Source organism: Budorcas taxicolor, chromosome 2 (assembly GCF_023091745.1).
Source record: "Budorcas taxicolor isolate Tak-1 chromosome 2, Takin1.1, whole genome shotgun sequence".
NCBI classification, from domain to species: Eukaryota; Metazoa; Chordata; class Mammalia; order Artiodactyla; family Bovidae; genus Budorcas; species Budorcas taxicolor.
In genome coordinates this window covers 138,491,364-138,513,569 of record NC_068911.1, presented here as the reverse complement: position 1 = coordinate 138,513,569, position 22,206 = coordinate 138,491,364, and the positions used below count along the sequence as shown (strand labels likewise).

Below are 22,206 nucleotides of genomic sequence, written 5' to 3'. Positions count from 1 at the left end.
CCACACTGCATTAAGTATAAATCCATAGCATGCTATATATGTGTGCTAAGTCACTTCAGTTGTGTGTGACTCTGTACGACCCCACGGACTGTAGCGTGCCAAGCTCCTCTGTTCATGGGATTCTCCAGGCAAGAATACTGGAGCGGGTTGCCATGCCCTCCTCCAGGGGATCTTTCCCACCAGGGATGGAACCTGTGTCTCCTGCACTGGCAGGTGGGTTCCTGACCACTAGCGCCACCTAAGAAGCGTCCATAGCATGTTACTCACACCTTGATACTTACTCTGCCTCATACTATAGTTTATACCTTTTAAGTTACGTATCTATTTACACATAGTCACTCAATAACATCAACTGTGTGCCTGTTATGGGCTATCTCCCCCAGCAGAAGAGCACCAACACCCATTTCCTTCCTTCTCTCTTCTATCTCCCCACTGCTCCCCAGCAGATGATGGTATAATGAGCAGTCCATCGTTGCTGGGGGCACTAACTAATCTGAATCTCGCAGAGGACTCAACGGAATGTGGCTAAGCGTATCTGCAAGTCTCGCGCCAGTCCCGAGCCACCCGACACACGGATGGTCAGTCCCCATGACATCAAGTACGCGGGAGCAGGACCACCCATGGCAGACGGACCTTCTCAGGACTCGTGCCCTGGGACAGTCCAGCTCCCACTCTGGCTCCACACGGCTCCTCCGGCCCCATCCCTTTACTGGATCCTACAATCTTGTTCTCAGGCAGACAAATCGGGCAAATATTTAGACAGAGTGGATATAAAAAGTGCTTTCAGCAGCTACCACTTCCTTTCAAGAATTGTTTGGTGAAAAAAAAATATATATATATGAATAGTTCCCCTCGCACTGAACTCAACAGGCGCCGGGCTTTGGGCTCCATGATGACAGGGCTGACAGCTTCCCCTTTCAGCAGACTCTGCCCACGAGTTGTAAAACGTGGGCTGCTGGAGAGGGAAACAGTCCTGGATGGGGCAGCAGCCCCCGAGGTGGGGGGATGGGCAGGGGGGAGGGGAGAACTGGAGGACAGGCTTCACTTAGCCTCAAGTTGATGAGCTCACACATCGGAGGGAAGGATACCTGCTCTGAGCGCTTCCGTGGAGATGCTGAACTAGCGTCTTGTGAATCAAAGTTGTCTCGACTCTAGGGAGAGTAAGCATTAGCCCATATTCTCAGGGTCTAAAAGTAATCTAAGGGGGACCTAATGAAAAGCAAGCAGTCAACTTAAAAGTTCTCTGCTTCTCCTGCTATCTTTTTCAGGGAGTCAGTTTCTTCAGCACTTAGGAACTGGGGGTTCAATGGATAGACGTGATACAGTGGATCAGCAGGGGGAATTTCTAGGAGTCATATTTGGATCTAAAATTACGGCATGATCCCATTGGTGGTGGGGTCACAGTAAGATTTTTAGAGACTCCAAACACTGAAAAGATTATGTCCCTCCTCCCCATGTGGTTCTAAAGAAAGGGTATTTAAATTATGAAGTAATTTGGAGGAAGGTCAACCAAGTTTTGCTTTCACCATGAAGATTACTGTGGTTAAACACACACACACACACACACACACACACACACACACACACACACACATCAGATTTTTTTCCAAATGTGTTTTTCTATATAATAGATATCCCTACTCTTTTGTTGTCACAAACAGCCAAACACTAACCCTGCAGTCTGTCCTCTTAAACTGACTGGAAACTTAAATGGGCTTTTCAACTTAGTCTCCAGGCTCACCTTGAACACTCTTTCCTCCATCAACTCTCTCAGGCTGGATAAAACTGGAACCCTGACCACGTAGGTCAACCCACTGGGCTTCATCTATGAACGCAAAACTATTAGGCAAATCCGATACACAGTGCACCGCGGCCAGACACAGCTGGCGATGGCGGAGTACCTGCTTCTCCCCACCCACGACCACACTGACCTGTCTTGAAGATCTCATAGCGCAGGGAGAAGCCTGCCCCCTGCCGGGCGTAGTCGGAGGTGAACTTGATGTAGAGGACGGAGCCCGAGGAGATGATGGTGGGTGGGGCGATGTTTCCACAGTGCTTTCCCAAGAGATCTGCCGATTCGCTGTCCCCATCTCGAATCTCAATGAAGTCATACCTGGGTGCAGACAGCATAAAGGGGCACATATGAAAAAAAGATCACTGCTAGGAGATGAAATGAGCTAGTATCTCCCTCCAGATCAGGTGCTCTCCATCCACTTCTAGACATTAAGGTGTTTTGGATGGATAAACAAAGGGCACTTAGGTTTACTTGTAGAGACTGGCAAACACAGATATAGGAAGTTGCTTTACTAAAGCCACAGAGAAAGAGCACCTCTGTGCATGGCTAGACTTTAAGGCCTTATCTCTTGGCCACATAAGAGCAGTAGCATCATTCTATCAAATGTCTCGAACATTTTTTTTTTCTTCATTCGGTAGCACCATTTTTATTTTCATCATGATCCATCTGAATCGTAGTCTTTTCTTCTTGGCTCTGTGTCTCTGCATGTTACTTAACCCCTGTGAGCATCAATTACTTCATCTATAAGATGCAGATAAAGATATCCACTTCAGGGGGCTGGGACAGAGATGGAATGGAAAAAATGTAAGGAAGGTGCTGGGCACTGAGTCAGGCACACGAAGGTTGTTTCAGAGAGTTTTTTTTTTTTTTGCCTCTTTCCCAAGTTTCAGTTCTCTCCTGAACTGAAGGGGTCAACCCTTCTTTTCTTTAACTGTTAGTAATAAAGACTCCCCAATCGTGGGCCATCTCCCTCCCTGAGATAACTCTGAGAAGTTCACATCAGCAGTGTCTATCTGGTCAACAACACGTTTTTTTAAAAAGGAATCAGCACCGTATTAGATAAGGCAATAAAAACCTTTCTCCAAAAGCAGGGGGTGAATCCCAGGGGACCCAGCTTCTCTGAGCACATAACTATTAGTCTCAGCAAGAGGCTGAGCCAGCTGCCTTCCTTACCCTGAAGACCTGAGCTCATTTCAAACAGAATCAAATTGGTCCAGGTAGGGGGAGACGCCTCAAAGACATCCTTGACTAGGTTCACAGGACTGCACAGGTACTGTGCCATCTTATCTGTACAGATGCACGCTTTCAGCTTCAGCATGTGGTCTGGCAAGCCTCACTATCCCAAGTCTGTGGTCTTCATCTGGGCTCCTGGGGATCACCCTGTCACAGCTGCTGACGTGGAAAATTTCTTCCCTACCAACCCCCTCAAATTGCTGGTCTCTGTACCATTATTTACTGAAAGCCATCCATCTCCTTCTCCCACCCTGTTTATGTATTTTGCATCAAGCTGTTAACACAACACGCACAGGGTCTGCGGGGGGCTGGCGGCCTGCAGAAGTGGCCTGTCTGAGCCGGAGTGGTCAGAGGCCTCCTTGCAGACCCTGGAAGCCATACTTCAGATGGCTCAGCCACTTCCAAATATATAGGCCTTCGAAGAGAATATATGGAGTGGACCAGGCTTAGTTCATTTGTAGACCCCAGAGGGCTGGACTTCTACAGTCAAAAGACTCACAGAAGTTGTTTAGAGTCTGGAGAAGGGAGATGGCAGGGTTTTCCCCTAGGAGCTCCAGAGAGATGGCCACAGATTGGGAAAGGCAGCGAGGGTGGGGGAATCTGTTTAGGTCTGTGCTTTCAGAGTGGGAGATGAGGCTGACACTGAAAGTGTGCTTCCTCAGTTCCAAAACATAAGTGAAAAGACAGTTTCTTCTCAAAGGAAATTCCCCCAGACCTTCTGGAAAATCCCTCCTTGTTATTTCCACACCGAGATAAGCACCAATGGACGGTCACTCAGCTGAGTAATGGCGATGCCTTCCTTCACAGGGTGCGCAATGCTGGAGCACAACTGCACCCACTGAGCAGACAGACCCAGCTCGCCTGGAGGGGCAAGCACCCCCAACCCCACCTCGTTCCGGAGGGAGGCAGAACCCAGCTCAGCCTTACTAGCTGAGTTACCCTCAGGCAAGTTACTCAACCTCTCTGAGCCTCAGAAATGGGAAAAATAAGAGCACGATAGGGATACTAGAACCTTCCTTTCAGTTTTTCTGAAATTTAAAGGACCCACATAATCTATAGAAAGTGTCTAGGACATGGACTGGCAGTGAGTATGGGCTTCGTAAGTGTTCACAGGGATTTGTTGTGTTTCCAAGCCCATTTCAGAGGGGGAGAGGCTGAGCCATATAGAGCAGAAGTGATTCTCCCGAAGAGAGAGAGCCAGTGAATGAGGCTCTGTCTAAGGGGAAACGTGCATCTGCTCAAACATTTCGGAGGGAATTTTGGCAAAAATGTGACAAAAGTTAATATATACATATTCTTTAATCCAGCAATCCCACTGCTAGGAATTTTTCCTAGCAAAATAATCAGACAATTGTGCAAAGATGTATATGTATTTTTGTGTGTGTGTACATATTTTTAAAAGCATGGGAAAAGTGAAAAGATGCTTAGTTTATAAAAAGCGTGTGTCTAAATGTCTGACAACAATGGTGGGCAAATCAATTTGGGACATTTATAAGTGGAAAGCTCCACTGCTATAGTGGAAATGCTGTAGGTATAGGTGGTTTTTTATTTTTATTTTTTTGGCCTTTAAGGGAAAATGTCCATGGTATATTATTAAGCTGAAAAACAGCAGATTGTTTTAAAAGTATGCTTTAAAATATATGTAAGTATATAAATTTCCTTGCATATACACACAGAAAAAGCCTGAAGGACTATAGACTAAAATATTAACTGTGATGAAATAAATTGATGGTGGGTAAGGCAATGGCACCCCACTCCAGTACTCTTGCCTGGAAAATCCCATGGATGGAGGAGCCTGGTGGGCTGCAGTCCATGGGGTCTCGAAGAGTCAGACACGACTGAGCAACTTCACTTTCCCTTTTCACTTTCATGCATTGGAGAAGGAAATGGCAACCCACTCCAGTGTTCTTGCCTGGAGACTCCCAGGGACGGGGGAGCCTGGTAGGCTACCGTCTATGGGGTCGCACAGAGTCGGACGCGACTGAAGCGACTTAGCAGCAGCAGCAGAAATATATTGATGGGGGATAATTTGTAATTTTTTGCTTTCTTCTTTTCTATCATCTGAGTTGTTTATAATAAGTCTTCACTTCTTTAAAATACATAAAGATCCTTCTATTAAGAATTTTTTTCCCAAGTAGAAGAGTTGAGAAAAATAACCCAGCTCTCATAATTTTGCAGATAAAAAATGCCACCATCATGATGGCAACCATCATCCATAAGAGCTAAATAAGACATAGCTTGCTGGAGCACCTAGAATAGTGCCAGGGACATGGCCCACACTCAATTAAAATTTTAAAACAATTTTAAAGAGACCATCACATCTATCAAGTCGTTGTATTGCCAGTTTCTATAAAGGACACAGAGAGGCCCTGACACCCACCTGGCTTGTTCATTAGAAGCGGAGGGTCTTATCCGGTCACCAAATCACCCATGCGGTCATTTAGGGGGTTAACAGAATCATCAATGAAGCAACAGTACTCAAAACATGTCATAACTGCAAACTTGCCTCAATTTACTCAACAGATATATCACCTAAATCCTTTTGGCTAGCTGTAAATACATCCTGACATATCTATATACACATTAGTGAAGGGAGGCATTTTTGAAAAAGGTTCACACAAATCAGTCATAGCATACAGCTTCTCTCTCAGGCTGTTATTTAAAGGACCCTCTGGTAAATCCTTTTGTGAAGCAAATAATCAGCCCTTACTTGAACTTCTTAGCAAAACTGGATTTTCCTATCAGGTTTACTTGAGGGGAAAACGACCCAGAGTTACAATCTGGCAGCTAATATTCCCCTTCCCTTCAGCGTCTGGGGTTCTGCCCTGTGGACCAACTCCAGCTTACCACCAACTCTTCTGGCTGGGCTTTTTGTATAAAGGGCATACTCCAAATGACATGCTGACGCCACACAGAATGTCTCATTTACCTCCTGTGAGATTGACTCATTTGGGGAAATTTTTTATTATTAGGGATTTGCTACAGCTGGAGTAAATCTCTCTAGAAATTTCAGTGATGTCAGGTTTTTTTATGAAGAGCTAGCAGAGACTTAGGAAGTTGTGGCCTTGGAATAAATATGACTTTGCATCTGGCATCTAATACCCAGCATTTGTTGGGTAAATGAATCTGGGCTGCAAACTCAGAGCTCACCCCAATGGTAGTCAAGTAGGATAACCTGAAAAGCCATCCCTCTTATCCATTTTCTGGAAGGAAACAGACACCAGCTCACAGACATATTAACTATTGTGTTTGCATTTCATTATTCCTAGTCTCCCTCAAATGAAAAAATTCCTTTCAAAGCTTTAACACTACCTTTTCAAATTTTATTTATCTATTTACTTTCCTAAGCTGAAGTAGCCATCTCTGTGCCAGTTCTTTTTTTTTCTCCTCCTCTCTAAAATGCTTCCCTAAGTACCATTTTACTTTTCTTTTCACAGATCCCGACATCTGCATGTAGAGCATTTGTCTAGAGAACGCTTTCTGTACCTTCTCTCTCAACTTCAAAGTCTTCATTCCTCTCCCTAAACCCACATTTGGGCTGTGGGAATGTTGACGGCAGAATTAATTTTAAGGGTCCACAGGAAAGATATGAAAAAGCATCAGTCTCATCTCTTCTTCTCATCACTAGGCAAACATGAAAAGACTTTTACTTTCCGTAACTCTCTCCACGCGTGACGCTGCCCAGCAGGCCACCAAAGGCTGGGTCAGCCGACCAAGTCTGTGCTAGAAAATTCACCACGTGGAGGCCCTTCTCCCAGGGCTGGATGACGTGTGGCTTCATCCAGAGTCTACCTTTGTGGATGCCGCATAGAACTGCTTGTGAGGGGATTTCTATGTTGTGGGCAGAGTCCTTAGCTGCTTCAAGGAAGAATGCTGTGCCCATTCTATGGGATTTGTCTATATGGCTGGGCACCTATGTGCCCAAGTCCTGAAGCCATAACCTTTGCCAACCAGGTGGTGCCTCCTCTCATGCTACTTGCATCATGAAATGTCTAAGCCATCACGCTTTGTACATGGAAAGTTCTTTCCAGCCAGTGGGCCTTTGCACTTGCTCTTTGCACTGTCTGCAATACTCTTTGTTAGCTTTTTCTCTGGCCGGTACCCCCTCATTCTTTTGAGTGCAAATGTCACCTCCTCAGAGAAGCCTGCCCTGACCGTCCCATTTCAGCTGGCATGCCCTTATTCTCTACCTCACCTGCTTTCATCGCCTTTATGGCTGTTACCATAATCTGGAAAGGTCTTGTCAATATACTGTATTTGTTTAGAATATAGGGCCTGCATTAGACAACCAGGACCATGAGGGTGAGAAATTTACCTTTTCACAGATGAATTTATAATACTGGGTTGGCCAAAAGTTCATTTGGGTTTTTCATATGAATGGGAAAACCCAAATGAACTTTTGGGCCAACCCGATATTTGCATGGTGCCTGGCACATAGGAGGGCTCACTATCTTTGTGTTGAGTGAATAAATGAATGAGGGAACCTAATGAGGTTGATGTTATATGTTAAAAAGGATAAACTCTGCTCTCCGAGGGGTTGGATATGTTGGTCTGTTTCCTACTCTGCCTTTGTGCGCCAACGCACTCACTGAGCTATTCTGGTTGTATCTGGAAATCAAAATGTTGCCTTGTGACTTGAAAACACGAAATATAACATTTTGAGTGGAAGAAACATCTCAAATCATGCTGACAGCATTTTCACTATTAGCGGCAAACAAATCAACTATAATTAAAATGCTGTCAAAGTGATTTGAGATTTTTCTCACACTTTCAAAGTTCCATATTTCATGAGTAGATTATCCAGGCCAGAGAATTTATCACCTCCTGGAGTGCCTTTCTTCCAGGAAGCTCAAAGAGATCTACAAACACTGTCTTATTAATCCTTACATTAAAACCTGCAGGGAAAATAGGAAAAAACAACACTGTCATGTACAACTTTCCCAGCAAAGAAGCTGCCTGAGAGCCTAAGAGGCTGTGGAGCAGGTCTGCATGATGCTAAAGTTTCTAGTCAATTCAGGTCCAAAGCCAGGTCGCCTGGTCTCCAGCTCAGTTGGGACACTCAGCTTTTCTGTAGAAATTAGCTAGCTGTCAGGTTGGGCTTTTTAAGAAGTCTTTTCATTTCCTTGAATTTCTCCCTTTCACTGGTGCCACACACACATTTAAGAAGAAGCTGGCATATCAACGGGAAAAGCTCCCACTTACTGAGCATTCCTAATGGGCTAGATCCTCGCTCCATTTATTTACTATTTCCTTTAACCCTCACTTAATACACACCAGACCCTGAAATGGTAACTGTCCATTCACAGATGTACAGGGTGAAGCTAAGGGAGGCTAACTGACCTGCCCAAAGTCTCAAGATGAGGAAAGGTCAGAGGCAGGCTTGGCCCACGCAGTCTCACTCCAGGGCACTGACATTGCCTCCATCCTTTGTCCTCTTGTGCTGAGGAAAGATCAGAGAGCAATGGGCATGCCAGATTGCCAGAGCACTACAACATTAGAAGGTGCAGGTGCAAAGCACCCTTTGCATCTCGGTTAGAGACTTCACAGAATCTCAGTCTTTTAATTTAGCTGTTTTGTTTAACAATGCCAAATTTAATAGACAAGTCACCCGTAGAAGCAGGGAGTAGATCTGGAATTCATGGTTTTGAGTCTCATCAGTAGAAATCCAGCTTCTAAGTGTTCAGATGGGATAATGTATTAATTTTTGTAAGTGAAGTATTTTTATAAGCACATATATACCCATATGTGAACATATGGCCCGAGTGAGAAAACAGTATCCTGTGTACTTACACGCTCTTAAGTACCAGCTAGAGCATACATTTTTAAGCCCGTGAATTTCCAGTAGGGTCCACAGATGAATTTTAGTAGATTGGGGAACCCCTACAATCATATGCAGAAATTTTGTCAGTTTGTGTATGTGCACATTTTCCTAAGGACGGGGTCTGTGACAAAAAAAAAAAAAAAAATTCAACTGCATAGAAACATATCCGTGTACAAGGGTGTATACAGTCTGGGAAATGCATACTCTATGTATACTCTTGTTTTGTGGACAGATTCAGCTAGTTTTTGGCACATGCTAGTGTTATGACTTCAGGCATTTCTCTTCTCTAAGTCTCAGTTTTTTCATCTATAAAATGGAAATAATAATTTCCCCACCTTGTGGGACTGTTGAAAGGTTTGTAAAGCTCTACACAGGCCCAGTATAGCACCAGATGCCTTAAAAACCACCTGAGAGGCACTGGCTATTTTTATTATTACTTGGGTTCTACAAAACCGTGTGGCAGACTTGGGGGAGAGAAGAGTTACACACACGTGATGCTCTGGAAACTGAACAGGTGACAATGAAATGAAAAGTCCTAACTTTAGGGACTGTCTATGCCACCCAATCTCCGTGCTATAGAGGGCGGTTTCTAAACACCCTCCTCCTGTACAAACCCATCCACCGTGCTTCATCACTTGAGCTGGTGAGAATTCTTTTCAGTCTCGTTTCCCAGCCCAGGCTCTGGAACCAGCCAGCCAGGCTGGGTTCAAAAACCAGCCCCGCTGCCCCTCACACGTGCTGGATCTTGAACAACTAGGCACTGAACCCGCAGATTTGGTGAGTTAATACATGTCAACAGCTCAGCACAGGGCCAGGCACATAGTACATGCTCAATAAACAAATGTTAGTTGTTACTGCTGCTGTCATTATTATTATTATCTGTTGTTGTCTAACTTCATATCCCTGTTATGTCTTATCTAACTTCTTTATTATGTGCTATCTAACCCCATAGACTCACACACTGCATCGGTTTGGGTATTTGCCTTGGTGCCGAGTGCCGTTTTAAAACCGGTTGTTGGCACTTTCATTTTCTTCCTTTACTTCTTCCCACCCCAAATCTCTGATATTTTGAGCTTTTTCACAATCTGCTCAGGGCCCAGGTCACCAGAGCTCTTCAGAAGGGAGGAAATCTGACCACCCAGCAAAGGAAGTATGCAAAGAGAACAACCCAAAAGAAGCTGGAGGAATTATTGCAAAAAACCTTGAAGGCAAGAAAATGGAAACTACAAATAACATCTATTTATAATTACTGGTTGTTTTTCCGCAGAAGCCCCGGGATGAGGGAAAGGGCCCGCCGGCCTCATTGTTTCTGGCAGAGCAGGCTGCCAAGAATGCCTTGCAACGTGAGGAAGGAGACCGCTCCAGACAGTGTCTGATAAGTCTCACTGCAGATGAACTTTCAGAGGATCAAGGGCGCACAACAAAGCCCGCAGCGTCTCTCCCCTGACCCTCTGGCCTAGCACCCCTCTCTCCACTGACCGACTCCCAGCAAGCACATTCCTCAGGCCCCAAGGCCACAAATCTGCTCTGTTCCTGGAGACTGGCTTGGATAGGACTTGTTTGTTTATGTAAGGAAGGATTTTCGAGGCAACCAGTGCCAGTGTGAAGTTGAAGGTTTTGGGGCAGGCTGTTTTCAGCATGACTGTTGAGTGTTTCTGCGTCTATAAAATCCTCACCCTCTGCCATCAGCTTAAAAGACCCCACGCTGGCATTGTGTAATAATACCAGAGTCGAAAGTAGGTAAGAGTGGCCCACAGTTCGTCTCCATTCACCAGCAGACTGGGGCTTGGATGGGAAGGTGAACCCCTTCCAACCCCAAGGGCCAGAGACTTCCTGAATTATTCAAGCTGGCCTGGCTCAACTACACAGGCTTCAGCTTGCCTCATCTCATAACTGGGTATAGGGATGATGTCTCTGTGCCCCTCAGGGCTGACAGGTAGGGGCAGAAGGTTACTGGAACCCTCTGCGAGGACACCAGAGGCACCATTCCTGGGCCTGGTGTGCAGGCGGCATCCCTGAACTTGGCCGGGTGAATGGTTCCCTCTGGGATGGGTGCTCACTCACCCTGGCTCCCAGAGGGTCTAATTGTGAGAGTGAATCACAACCTTTCCATCTGTCCGAAAAATGGGAGCCTGCTGGGAACGAGGTGTGCTAAGCTCCAGGGAATCTGTCATCATCAAAAAAATCTTTTATGTTTTTCCCAGGGATCAAGGGAGTTCTCAAAGGTTTTTCTGTCTTCCTTTGCTGGCTTCTAGCCTCCATAACAAAAGTCAGAAAATACAAAACTTGCCTGAAAAATGTGCCATGCGGAAATCCAAGCAGGGGACAGTTTGAGGAGGAGGTGTGGCCGGGCAGGTGTGAGAGTGCTGTCTTTGCATTTCATTTACTCGGAGCTTCAGGTTACAGAGCTCAGAGCTTCTTCCTGGCTCCAGGGGCAAACTCGTCACTACTGTGCAAAAAGCACTGGGGTGTGGACATGAGGGACCTGCACTAATGTCCAGGCAGGAAGGGACAGCTGCCACGCCGGGTGGAGATTCTGAATAGAGCGTTCGGTGACCAGTCAGCTGGGACCACTTCCGCCTCTCAAACCACCACTGGGTAACAGCTTTCTTCGACAACTGTGTTCTGAAGGCCCCGTGGCTGCTGGAGCAAAAGCAGGCCTGTCCACTCAGGGCACATTACAGCGCTCGCCTCTCCGCATCACAGAAGCACATCCCTCTATCCTGAAAGAATCAGCTGCCATTTGTGGGGGAGTAGAAGCTATGAAGTTCAGAATAACGGGTGCTCTTGGCTGAAGACTCAGTAAGACCGGGAAGAAATATGGCTAGAAAGGACACCAGCTTCTACAAGAAAGGGAACCAGATTGCAGGAAGTCTTCTCACAGGATGGGAACAGTGTGAGTCAGACCTTGAAGGACCTTTATCCCACAGTCAGAGCAGGCTGTTTGCCATGGGCATGGAGCAGTTGGCTGGCTGGTGAGACAGCCATCACATCGCAGTGGCTGGTGGGACCCTCACATCGTGGGAGGGAGCATCAGTGTCAGGGATGAGCTGTGGGGGCCACACAAGCATAAGGGCCTTTATGGGCAGTAGGGCAATGGAGATGCCCAGAAGAAGAGTCAGTACCCCAACAGCAGCCTGCCCTGAGGCTAGGGCTAAATCCTCTATCTGCCTGGACCTCGCTTTCCCAGCAGATAAGACCAAAAAAAATAATAATAATACTTTCCTACCCTCCTGCCGCTCTCAAAGGGATGACGCACAGATAAATCACTTTGAACTTTTAGATGAAAGGTGCTCTATAAACCCGAGGTCTCATCAACTGTAATTGTTACGGTAATTATTTTAATGATAATAATGATGATAATGGGTGGAAGGGGAGGGGTGGGACGAAACCTCCTACCTTGAGACAATGGAACTCCACCCCCCCACCATTAAAACCCACATCACGGATTCCTCCTGCTTCTAGTTTTCAACCCTCTCTTTCAAACTGCCAATTCCTGGGCTGAAATATTATTTACTCCTTTCCTTTCCAATAAAACAATTATTTGTTCCACCGTTTTCCCTCTCACTCACTCTCTGGTGTGTCTGGCTTCGCCCTGACAGCTCAGCCATGGACTGTTTACATGTCTCGCTCACCCTCCAAGACTCCGGTTCAGCTCCATTGACACTAAAGGCAGGAGAATTCTCTCTGTGTGAGGAATCAATTACTTCCGCTGACACTCTATTACTAGCCCTCACATCTTCCGATTCCAGATGAAGAGTGAGGTGTGGGGGAATGGCAGGGAATTTGAAGAGGATGGGGCGGGGCTGGAGGGGACAGGGGAGGAGGTGGATGACAAGGAAGCAGAAGGAAACAATTGACTGAGAGTCAGGCCTCTCAGCTTGTATTTAAAGACACAGAAAGAGCACTCTCTCTCCTTGACTGCCCTGTTGGCATCCGGAGGTGAGCAGATGGCAGGAAGAGGTAAAGAAAAGGTATAACAGAGAAAAAAAAAAAATCCGTGTCCAGGATATCCTAGGAAATCAGAGACGCCCCAAGTACCTAAGCCTTGGGAAAGCAGATGAGAGCTCTGGGCACAAGGACACAGGTATCCTAAGGCAGCTAAAGCAGGCTTCAAATCCCAGCCCTACCCTTACTATCTGAGTGATCTCTCTGGGCCTCAGTAACGCCATCTGTTAAATGGGAATAACAGCAGTCCCAGCCCCAGAGGGCTGTTATGAGAGTAAAATATGGCAAGTTCTTGGTGTAGTAGCACCAGGGACCTGTCGAGAGCTCAATATATATTTGCTGTTATTGTCCAACTGACAATCCCTTCATACTACCTATAAACAAAACGGAGTCCCTAATGGGGCAGAGCTAAAAAATTTATAGAGATTGCTGAGACGCTTGGCTACAAAGCCGGGAGAAAAAGCATATAAAAATCATGTGAATTTTCCTTTACCGTGTTAGAGTTTTTTGCTGCCCTTCTAAACCTAAGCCTAGCTCACACTTTTCCTTTCTTCTTCTTTGTCAAGTTTTATTTTGAACCAGCTCACATTTTCAGGGATTTTCTTTCTAGGAAAAAAAAAATTTTATTATGTAAATGAAATACAACCATCTACTCTGCAATCAACTGAGATGAGTTGTGAGGCATAGGTCTTATAATGAAGGACGATTATGGAAGCTCTTTTCTAGAAGGAAAGACAAGGGCAGCTAATATATACATATTTTTTCCTGGATGATTTATCCAGGCAGAAGTAGAAGAATGGAATTACATTATCTGCTGAGTTTCTCTTAATCCAAAGGTTTCAATCGCCCTGCCATGAAAAAGGACAAAACAAAGAGAATACATTTTTTTCTAAAGGATTCATGACTACCAGAGAACATATGAATCCCCTTTTACAAAATTCTAATTTCTCTGCTTGGTCTATTTCCTTCTCCTCTTTATCCCCTCCACACCCAGAGTTCCCACTGAATTTCTTAAGACAGACTCTCACCCAGTGTAATCAGATGGGAGAATTACACAGAGTTACATGGGATGAGATCCTGGCCCTCTGGGACCTCTGGGGTTCAGAGAATGTGCCAGGGTTGAGAGGCAGAACAAGTGGGATTGTGTACTAGAAAATCTCAAGTGATTTTCTCAATCAGAAGATAAAAACGCATTGTTAGGAAGGACATCCACAGTGAAGCTTGCATTTTGAGAGCTGCGATTGCAACATCGCATATTTAAAAACAAACTGCCAAAAATAACTGCTGTCCCAACTGCTCTTTAACCTTGGTAGGCGGAGGAGAACAATCTGCGGTGTGTTTCCCCACTTCTTCAGCAACCTCAGTTGCTGGGTGGAGTCGTTGGTCAAGGTTGGTAAGTGCGGGGTCGGCTGCCAGCTGAGCTCCAGTCAGCAGACTGCTCCCGTTTATGGCACCACGTACCTGGAGGGGGATCTGTTTCTGTCATTAGCAGGGTGGTTGCAATACAGACAAGCATTGCTGCTCATGGGCTCCTTGGGGGAATCAGAATATTTCTGAGGTTGGGCAGGCAGTAAATCTGTAAGAATGTCATGAGTAATCAACCTGAGGGGCTCTCCTGACTATAAGACACCCTGTTCAACCACAGAGAACCCACTCTCTGCTTGGATTTCCAGAGGCTCAGGCAGAAACCAGCTGAAGCCACACTTCTAACTGGGCTTTGGGCCCTTGTGCCCTCTATTCACAGGAAAGAGAAGTGTGTTCAGAGGGAGTCTTGTGTAGGAGTACTCTGATGCATGGAGCTTAATCCAGAGTGTTACCTGGACTTCCCCAGGCCAAATCTCACTTTCAGGCATTAAATTGGGGGCAAGGGTCCCTGGATAGAGGGTATGAGACTGTAGAAGCTCTAACCCAGGAGAGTGGGATAGCAGAGAGTTCCCATCATCTCTGTCTTTCCTGACCTCAACCCCTCTCTGAGATACTGGAAGTCGTGTGGCCAGGAAATAAAATTAAGTAGCACTGCCCAGGAATCTCTTCACTGGGAAGGGGGTTTGTATCAACAAGGGACAAAGATGGCCTTTCATTACTGTGGTTCCCTTCTTGTCTGGGACATGATGCTCTCTGCCCCGGCCACCGGCCATACCCATGCCCCTCCTTTGCCTGCTTAACTTCTTCAGGATCAGTATAGCCATCACCTCCTCCAAGCAGCCTTCCCTGATCTCCTCAGCCAACTGGATCCCAGGGCTCATATCATGCCCCCAATCAGAATGCATGGTGTTGGTGAAGACAATAAAGCATGAGAATAAACAGTTCAGGCTGCAAAAAAGCAGGGTGTTCTGGCTTCAAATCCCTTCTCTGCCACTTTCAAAGAGTGCAACCTTGGGCCAGCTGCTTACTTCTTTGAGCCCAAGTTTCTTCATTTGTCAAATGGGAAGAGTAACAATGGCTTCACTGGTTTTTGTGGCCATAAAGGGTAGAGACAAGATACTTGTGGTCCATGCCCTTGGAGAACTTACGTGCTCAGAACACAGGATGACCACACATGAACAAAACGCAAGCAGATCAAGGCACTATGCACGATTAGGGAGTTCTGAGCAGGAGGCCCTAGAAGAGCTGGAGGAATCTCGGACTCTTAGCAGGAGGGGAAGGGTGTTATACAGGAGGGATTGCTGGAGGGGAGAGGGAGGTGAGCCTCTGCCCTCACAGGGTCTGCGGAAGTAAGGCTGGATGTGGTTGTATGTGGAGGATGCTAATTGAGTGCATGTAATTGTTGGCTAGGTGGGGTGGGGCCAGATAACTGAAGTCTGGTATGTTCCCTCTGTTTTCTGTAGTCAACTTGTCAACCTAGGAGAACGCTCTCTTTCTAACACAGCATCCCCTATTTTGGGGAAAACAGACACATCTAAGATTTAGAGGCCTCCTCTGGCCACAGATAAACACAAGAACACTTTGTTTACCCAGCACACTTAGCTAGAGGCCAAATATCCCCAAACCTCAAATATCCAGTATGGGGACGGGATGGTTTCAAAAGAAAAGATGGTGAGCAGCTCAACTACTGCTGAGGACCCCATGCATTGGTGCTCTTGCACTTTGTCCCCAGGAGAGCACCCCAGTCCTTTCCCAGCTACGAGTGAGGCTGACTAAGGCAAGCTAGAATGCTGGCCCTGGACTGTACTGGCTTGGGACAAAAGCTAGACCCCAGGATTAAAGAGGTCCCAGTGGACACCAAAACCTCTTGAGGCAAAATCCTACCTAAAATAAAAGGGTGAAAACAGATCAGAGGAGCGCACTTAGAAGCGCTATGACAGCAAGCGTATAGATAGCAAAAATGTCACACACTTCCCCAAAGTACAAAGATGCTGACATGGTTGATAAAGTATTGTGTATCGACATAAACAGGAGACCGAAATCTTGCAAAGCAGTCATCACTGACACAGTTTTGCAGATGAAGACACTAAGGCCTGGGAAGTGTAAAAGGTCAACAAAAACTCATATATAAGTCTATCTGATCTAAATAGGACATTACCCAGCCTCTGTTGCAATAAGTCAAGTTTAGAATTAAAAGCCTGAGTCATTGAGAAAAAGTTAACTCACCTTATTATTTGTTCTGTTTCAGAAGACAAGGAAGTGTGGCACATGACATAGAATGTTTTTAATCAGAGATCTTTCTAAAGAGGAACGTTTGGAGCTTTAAAGCAGGATGTTTTAGAATGTGGAAATTTCAGTGTGGCCTGGTAGAGGAGATCTCTTTTGCTGAGCACACACATACAATTATTAGTGTAGGTTTGCGTCTGGGTTTTTCAGCCTAAGTATTCTCTCAAGTCTTCCTAGTGGTTTTTGTACTTTCTGAAGCGTGTTTTTCAAGACACCATCTGGAAATAACCAGTTCTTAAAAGGACCTGGGGCTTCCCTGGTGGCTCAGATGGTAAAGAATCCGCCTGCAATGGGGGAGACCTGGGTTTGATCCCTGGGTTGGGAAGATCCCCTGGGGGAGGCATGGGAACCCACTCCAGCATTCTTGCCTGAAGAATCCCCATGGACAGAGGAGCCTGGCAGGGTACAGTCCATGGGGTTGCAAAGAGTTGGACACAACTGAGTGACTAAGCACAGCATAAACGGACCTAGACTCTTGGTTCTGGCTTCATTTGGGCCTCCTCCAGGCCTGTGCGAGTGCTCATGAATAAGCTTTGTATCATACACAGGTGGGGGTTTTCAAGAATACATCTATTTCAGATCTCAGAAAGGGAAAGAATATGCAAGTTTGCGTGCATGTGTTTCTAAAGCCCTAACATCCAGCTACTTGGCCGATGACTCAAGTGAAAGGCAGTAGCAGGATGTTCTTCCCCACCACAGGGAATGAAGCGGCTTCGCCTTGTTTGCTCAGTCAGCCCTGAGTCCTGCCTTTCCGTCTGTCAGCCACCCTGACCTGGCGGGGCCACAGGGGTTTCTGGTTTCTGGTTGTAGTGGGTAACCAGGCCTCAGAACGGCCTATGGGTGCTGGGGGCTTGGATTCCTGAGGATGGCCAGAGGGAGGAGGTGGGGAGCTCACTGCAGACGGCGGCCTTGGATTGCACTGACTCAGGCAAAACCGGGGCTGATGAGTGAAAGTTTCCAAGCAGACGGCAAGTTTAAATGGAACAAAATTAGCAAGTGACGGTTAGGGGAAAAGGTCTGCCTGTCTGGGGTTTATTCACCAACGGCCTCCACCTTTAGGTTGTGGATTTCAAGGGATAGAGAGCCAAACGCTTAGGGGCCAGTGACCAGGCTAATCCTCTCATAGCAGGGCCCACTCCCAGGTCACGGGCCATCTTTGCAGTTAATCCTGCACAAAGGAAGACAGGGAAAACAGAAGAGGGCGGGCATGTGACCCCTGCCCTTTTTCTACAGGAAGGCTGTTTTTTTTGTTTTTTCTGATGTTCTTGCTCACTTTCAGGTTTTGCAGGGGTATGATGAGATGGCTGGATGGCATCACGGATGCAATGGACGTGAGTCTGAGTGAACTCTGGGAGATGGTGATGGACAGGGAGGTCTGGCGTGCTGCGATTCATGGGGTCGCAGAGTCAGACATGACTGAGCGACTGAACTGAAATGAACTGATTGCCGCTCTATGCTCTTCTCAGAAGATCTTTGGGAAGTTTTCTCTTGGTGAGTATTCACCCTAAGAACCCTGATATTCATTGGAAGGACTGATGCTGAAGCTGAAGCTCCAATACTTTGGCTACCTGATGTGAAGAGCCAACTCACTGGAAAAGACCCTGATGCTACGAAAGATTGAACGTGGGAGGAGGAGGGGGTGACAGAGGATGAGATGGTTGAATGGCATCACTGACTCGATGGACATGAGTTTGAGCAAACTCAGGGAGATAGTGAAGGGCAGGGAAGCCTGGCGTGCTGCAGCCCATGGGGTCGCAAAGAGTCAGACATAACCGAGCAACTGAACAACGACAACAAAAGGATCTTGAGAACCAAATCCAGTTAGAAAGCAGGGGAGGGAGTGAGAGAGAGAAGCACCAGATGAAGCAGCAAGACCCCAACAGAGTTTTGCTGACACTTTGGCACTGGGGCAAAGAGACTAGAAAGATCTTTTTCTGACCTCCGTGAACTTTTTGGTTCAAGCTGAAAGCAAGGAGTGGAGGAGTGGGGAGAAGAACAGGAAGCTACTTGGTATGGATGATAAGCACCAGAAGCTTCAGAATAACCTGTAACTTGCCTGCTTCCCCTACTCCAGCTCCAGTCAGAGACACCATCTTGGATCCTCTGCCACCAGTGGCTTCAGAGACCTTGTGCTCGCCCCATCCCTGGGGCTGAGTCCTGAGGGGAAATGGTACCCCACAGCCCCAGACAGGGCAGGAGCATGTTTCCCTGGCTTTCCGTGCTTCCAATGTGTTTTAAGTCATGCTCACCAGCTCCTGAGTTTTCCCTTCAAAAGTCTGGTTTCTCTCTCTGCCACTATGAATATATATGAGATGACCTCGCTGCAATTTCCCTGGGAGATTTGCTGGCATAAGCATAACAGATTTTGGCCCTCATCTGAGAGAGGTGCTTAGTCAAATTTCTCTGAGCTCAGACCCAAGCTCTGAGTACAGCATGCTTCAGTTTGTGCCAACCTTCTGGATCCCAGCCAGAGGCACTGGAAGCTTTATACCTTAGAAAGAAGCTCTTCTAACAGAAATTTTTGGTAACATTCACTGGCAGGGAATTGGCAGCCCTGAGACACTGTGCAAATATACACAGGCTGTGCATTTAACTTGGGCAAAGAGGAACCAGTAAGTTCCCCGGTGTCATCCACTGAGTCAAGAGTGGATCTGGGATTAGAACTCCATCTTATGACTCTTTATCACATGAGGCGTCCATCTGGGAAACCCTCCGGTTTTCAACAAAGACTATCTCTTGTTAGGAAAGAACTGTTATGAAGGTGCAAAGACGTCCTAGGATGATAACAATGACACTGACTCACTGACTCTCCCAATCTAGCTCTGGTTATAGAGTAGCCTTGTCTCCTCCACAAGGAAGTGAGGGCCCAGACTGAGGCCTGTCCTTGGTATACCTCCTGTTAGCTGTGTCCTCTGTCAGTTCATCAGTATTCACAGTGCCTTGGTCACAAGGAATGCTCAGACTACTTATTAATCATAAAGGGCCACTGAAAACTCATCAGAGCCATGGCAAGTTCTAGGCACTCATTTAGAGCAAGACATGATCGTAGGCGGGCTTCCCTGGGGGCTCAGTGGTAAAGAATTCACTTGCAATGCAGGTTCAATCCTTGGGTCAGGAAGATCCCCTGGAGAAGGAAATGGTAAGCCACCTCCAGTATTTGTGCCAGGATAACCCCAAGAACAAAGGAGCCTGGTGGGCTTACAGTCCATGGGGTTGCAAAGAGTCAGACATGACTTAGCAGCTTAACAACAACAAATGATTGTTGGCACATTCTGTCCTACAGAGAAAACTCTCATTTTTGTTTCAGTGAAGAAAGACTTTAAGGTGGAGCCCACTAGACAAAACAAAGAGCGTTCACACTCTTTCACATTATAATACAATGTTGCTCCCTACCTCACTTTAACTAATAGGGACCTTGATGTTAACATAGCAATTCTTTTTTTTTTTTTTTTTTTTTTTGCCTTTTTTCTTGAAATCATCCAAGATTTTTATTCTATATAGGATTTTTATCATAGGCATATATACTGAAAAGGGAATACCACTCTGAATGGGGTTTTATATATTTTTACCTGATAGGAAACTAGAGGGATTACTGCTATAAAATTTATAGAAAATGTAGACTGGTTCACAGTAGGAATTTATATGTGGGTATAACTAGGAAGTTCCCAATGCAATAAAATATTTTATATTTCAATAGTTGATGGAAAGTAGAACATCTTATTATGTAAGCTTCTGTAGCTACACATATCCATAGAAAAAAAGATAGTGCTAAGTTGTGTCTGACTCTTGCGATCCCATGAACTGTAGCCCACCAGGCTCCTCTGTCAATGGGATCCTCCAGGCAAGAACGCTGGAGTGGGTTACCATTTCCTTCCTGTGACCAAAGCAATAAAGAGATAGAGATTACAAAACTTTGAAACTTTGTGAAAATAAATTCCCTTTGATGAATTTGCTGTATGACTCAGGGAACTGAAACCGGGGCTCAGTAATAACTAGAGGGGTGGGTTGAGGAGGGAGGTAAGAGGGAGGTTCAAGTGGGAGGGGACATGGGTAAACCTACGGCTGATTCATGCAGGTGTTTGGTAGGAACTAACACAGTTAGTTATCCTTCAATTAAAAAAAAGCAGTTATCCTTCAATTAAAAAAAAAAAAAAAGAAATTCCCTTTGATGCTCACATGGAAAGGCTAGATGGGAGAAGTGACGGATTCCCTAGAAGAGGCTAGGAAGATGGCATTTCTAAACCACTCATAGACGTCACTGTCTGCTTGCTGTCTCCTAAAATCACACACTTTTAAAATGGTAGAACCAAGGCTGTGAGCCCAGCTGAGTGGGTGCCGCGGGTGACTTAACTTAATTTCTCAGGGCTTTGGTTTTCTAATCTGCAAAATGGAAGTCATAATGATAATGATACCAACTTCTCAGGGCCCTTGTGAGAACTGAATGGATTGATAGTTACAAAGAAATAAGAGGAGTGTTTGTCAAATGAATCCAGAACACCAGCTTCTAACCTGTATAGCACAAATTCTGAGAATCAAGGTGCATCTCAGGCCTACCAGTATAGGTTTAGATTTTTAACTCTTTCTATAAGGACCAGCTGCTGCTTCATAAAACAACGGCCTGACTCTCCATGACTGGATGCAGAGGAAGTCTCCACTTGAGGATCTGGCTACTGTTTTATTAAGGAAGCTGCTGGGGTTCCTTCATGTGGGAACAACAGTAGAAACAGGGAGATCTCCAGGGGGATGCAGAAGACGTGGGTTCAATCCCTGGGTCAGGAAGATCCCCTGGAGAAGGAAATGGCAACCTATTCCTGTTTTCTTGCCTGGGAAATCCCATGAACAGAGGAGCCTGGTGGGCCTTGCAAAGAGTCATACACGACGGAGCGCACACTCAGTGTGTGCTGAGGGGAAAGTCACTCCTAAGGTCAAGAGCTGGCATGAGGTAGTCCACCCCCTGCTCCCACGTGGAATTCTCCTCCTCTGCAAGCCTTTGACTTTAGGGTGTATTCTTTATACTCTTCACTCAGTAAGTCTCCTACCTCCATTCTATGGGATCAACTAGGCTTTGATTTCTCCTGAAAGAAATAAACCTCTTGAGGTTCCTTTCTGGGGCCAGGATATACCACTGTTCTGCAGGTCCTGGGGCCAGGGGGTGCTGCCATGAGGTGGCGGGTATGGCAGGAACCTGGGGAGGGGGATGGGAGGGTGTGTCTCATGGAGGTACAGGGCACAGGGCGGCGCTTACTTGCAGTCATGCTTCTCAATTTCGAAGTGAGGGTTGAAGTTGAGGACAATCTTCTGGTTGGGTTCGGGGGCATAAACAATCCACTCGCAGTTCTGGTGGGATGGATAATCCTGGGGGTAACCTGGGGAGGTGATGTAGCCAGCGTCTTTGGAATTCAAACGACCTCCACAGGGTTGGTCTGGAAGAGAAGGCAGACAAGAACTTCAAATACATTACAGTCTGTTTTGTTCCTCTCCTTGTTTCTCTTCTCTACCAGTGGCTGATTAACACTGCTTTACAGACCTTTTATGGCAGTCCAAAAGACTAACCTACTTACTCATTCAGTGGAAGAGATTATTTCAGCTCATTCTCCCCCCAGCTCACCCAGCCACACACACATACAACACACACACTCTCTCCAATATGAAAATATTCCAGAAGTCATAAATATTTCCAATTACATGGGCTGATATTTAAAAAAACAAAAAACAAATAACTGTAAACTTAACACGACTCCCTTCCTGTTCCCGTCTC

The 22,206-nt window shown here is 46.1% G+C and overlaps 1 protein-coding gene across 2 annotated transcripts in view; it reads right to left on the bottom strand.

The window, feature by feature from the left end:
• NRP2 (neuropilin 2) overlaps window positions 1-22,206 on the bottom strand; it is a 119,652-nt gene that overhangs the window by 82,910 nt on the left and 14,536 nt on the right. For both annotated transcript variants that reach the window (XM_052653887.1, XM_052653895.1), the window contains exons 2-3: window positions 21,694-21,871; window positions 1,932-2,113 (exon numbers count right to left, since the gene is read on the bottom strand). In XM_052653887.1, coding sequence (XP_052509847.1) covers window positions 1,932-2,113; window positions 21,694-21,871 — 360 coding nt within the window. The remainder of the gene's footprint in view (window positions 1-1,931; window positions 2,114-21,693; window positions 21,872-22,206) is intronic.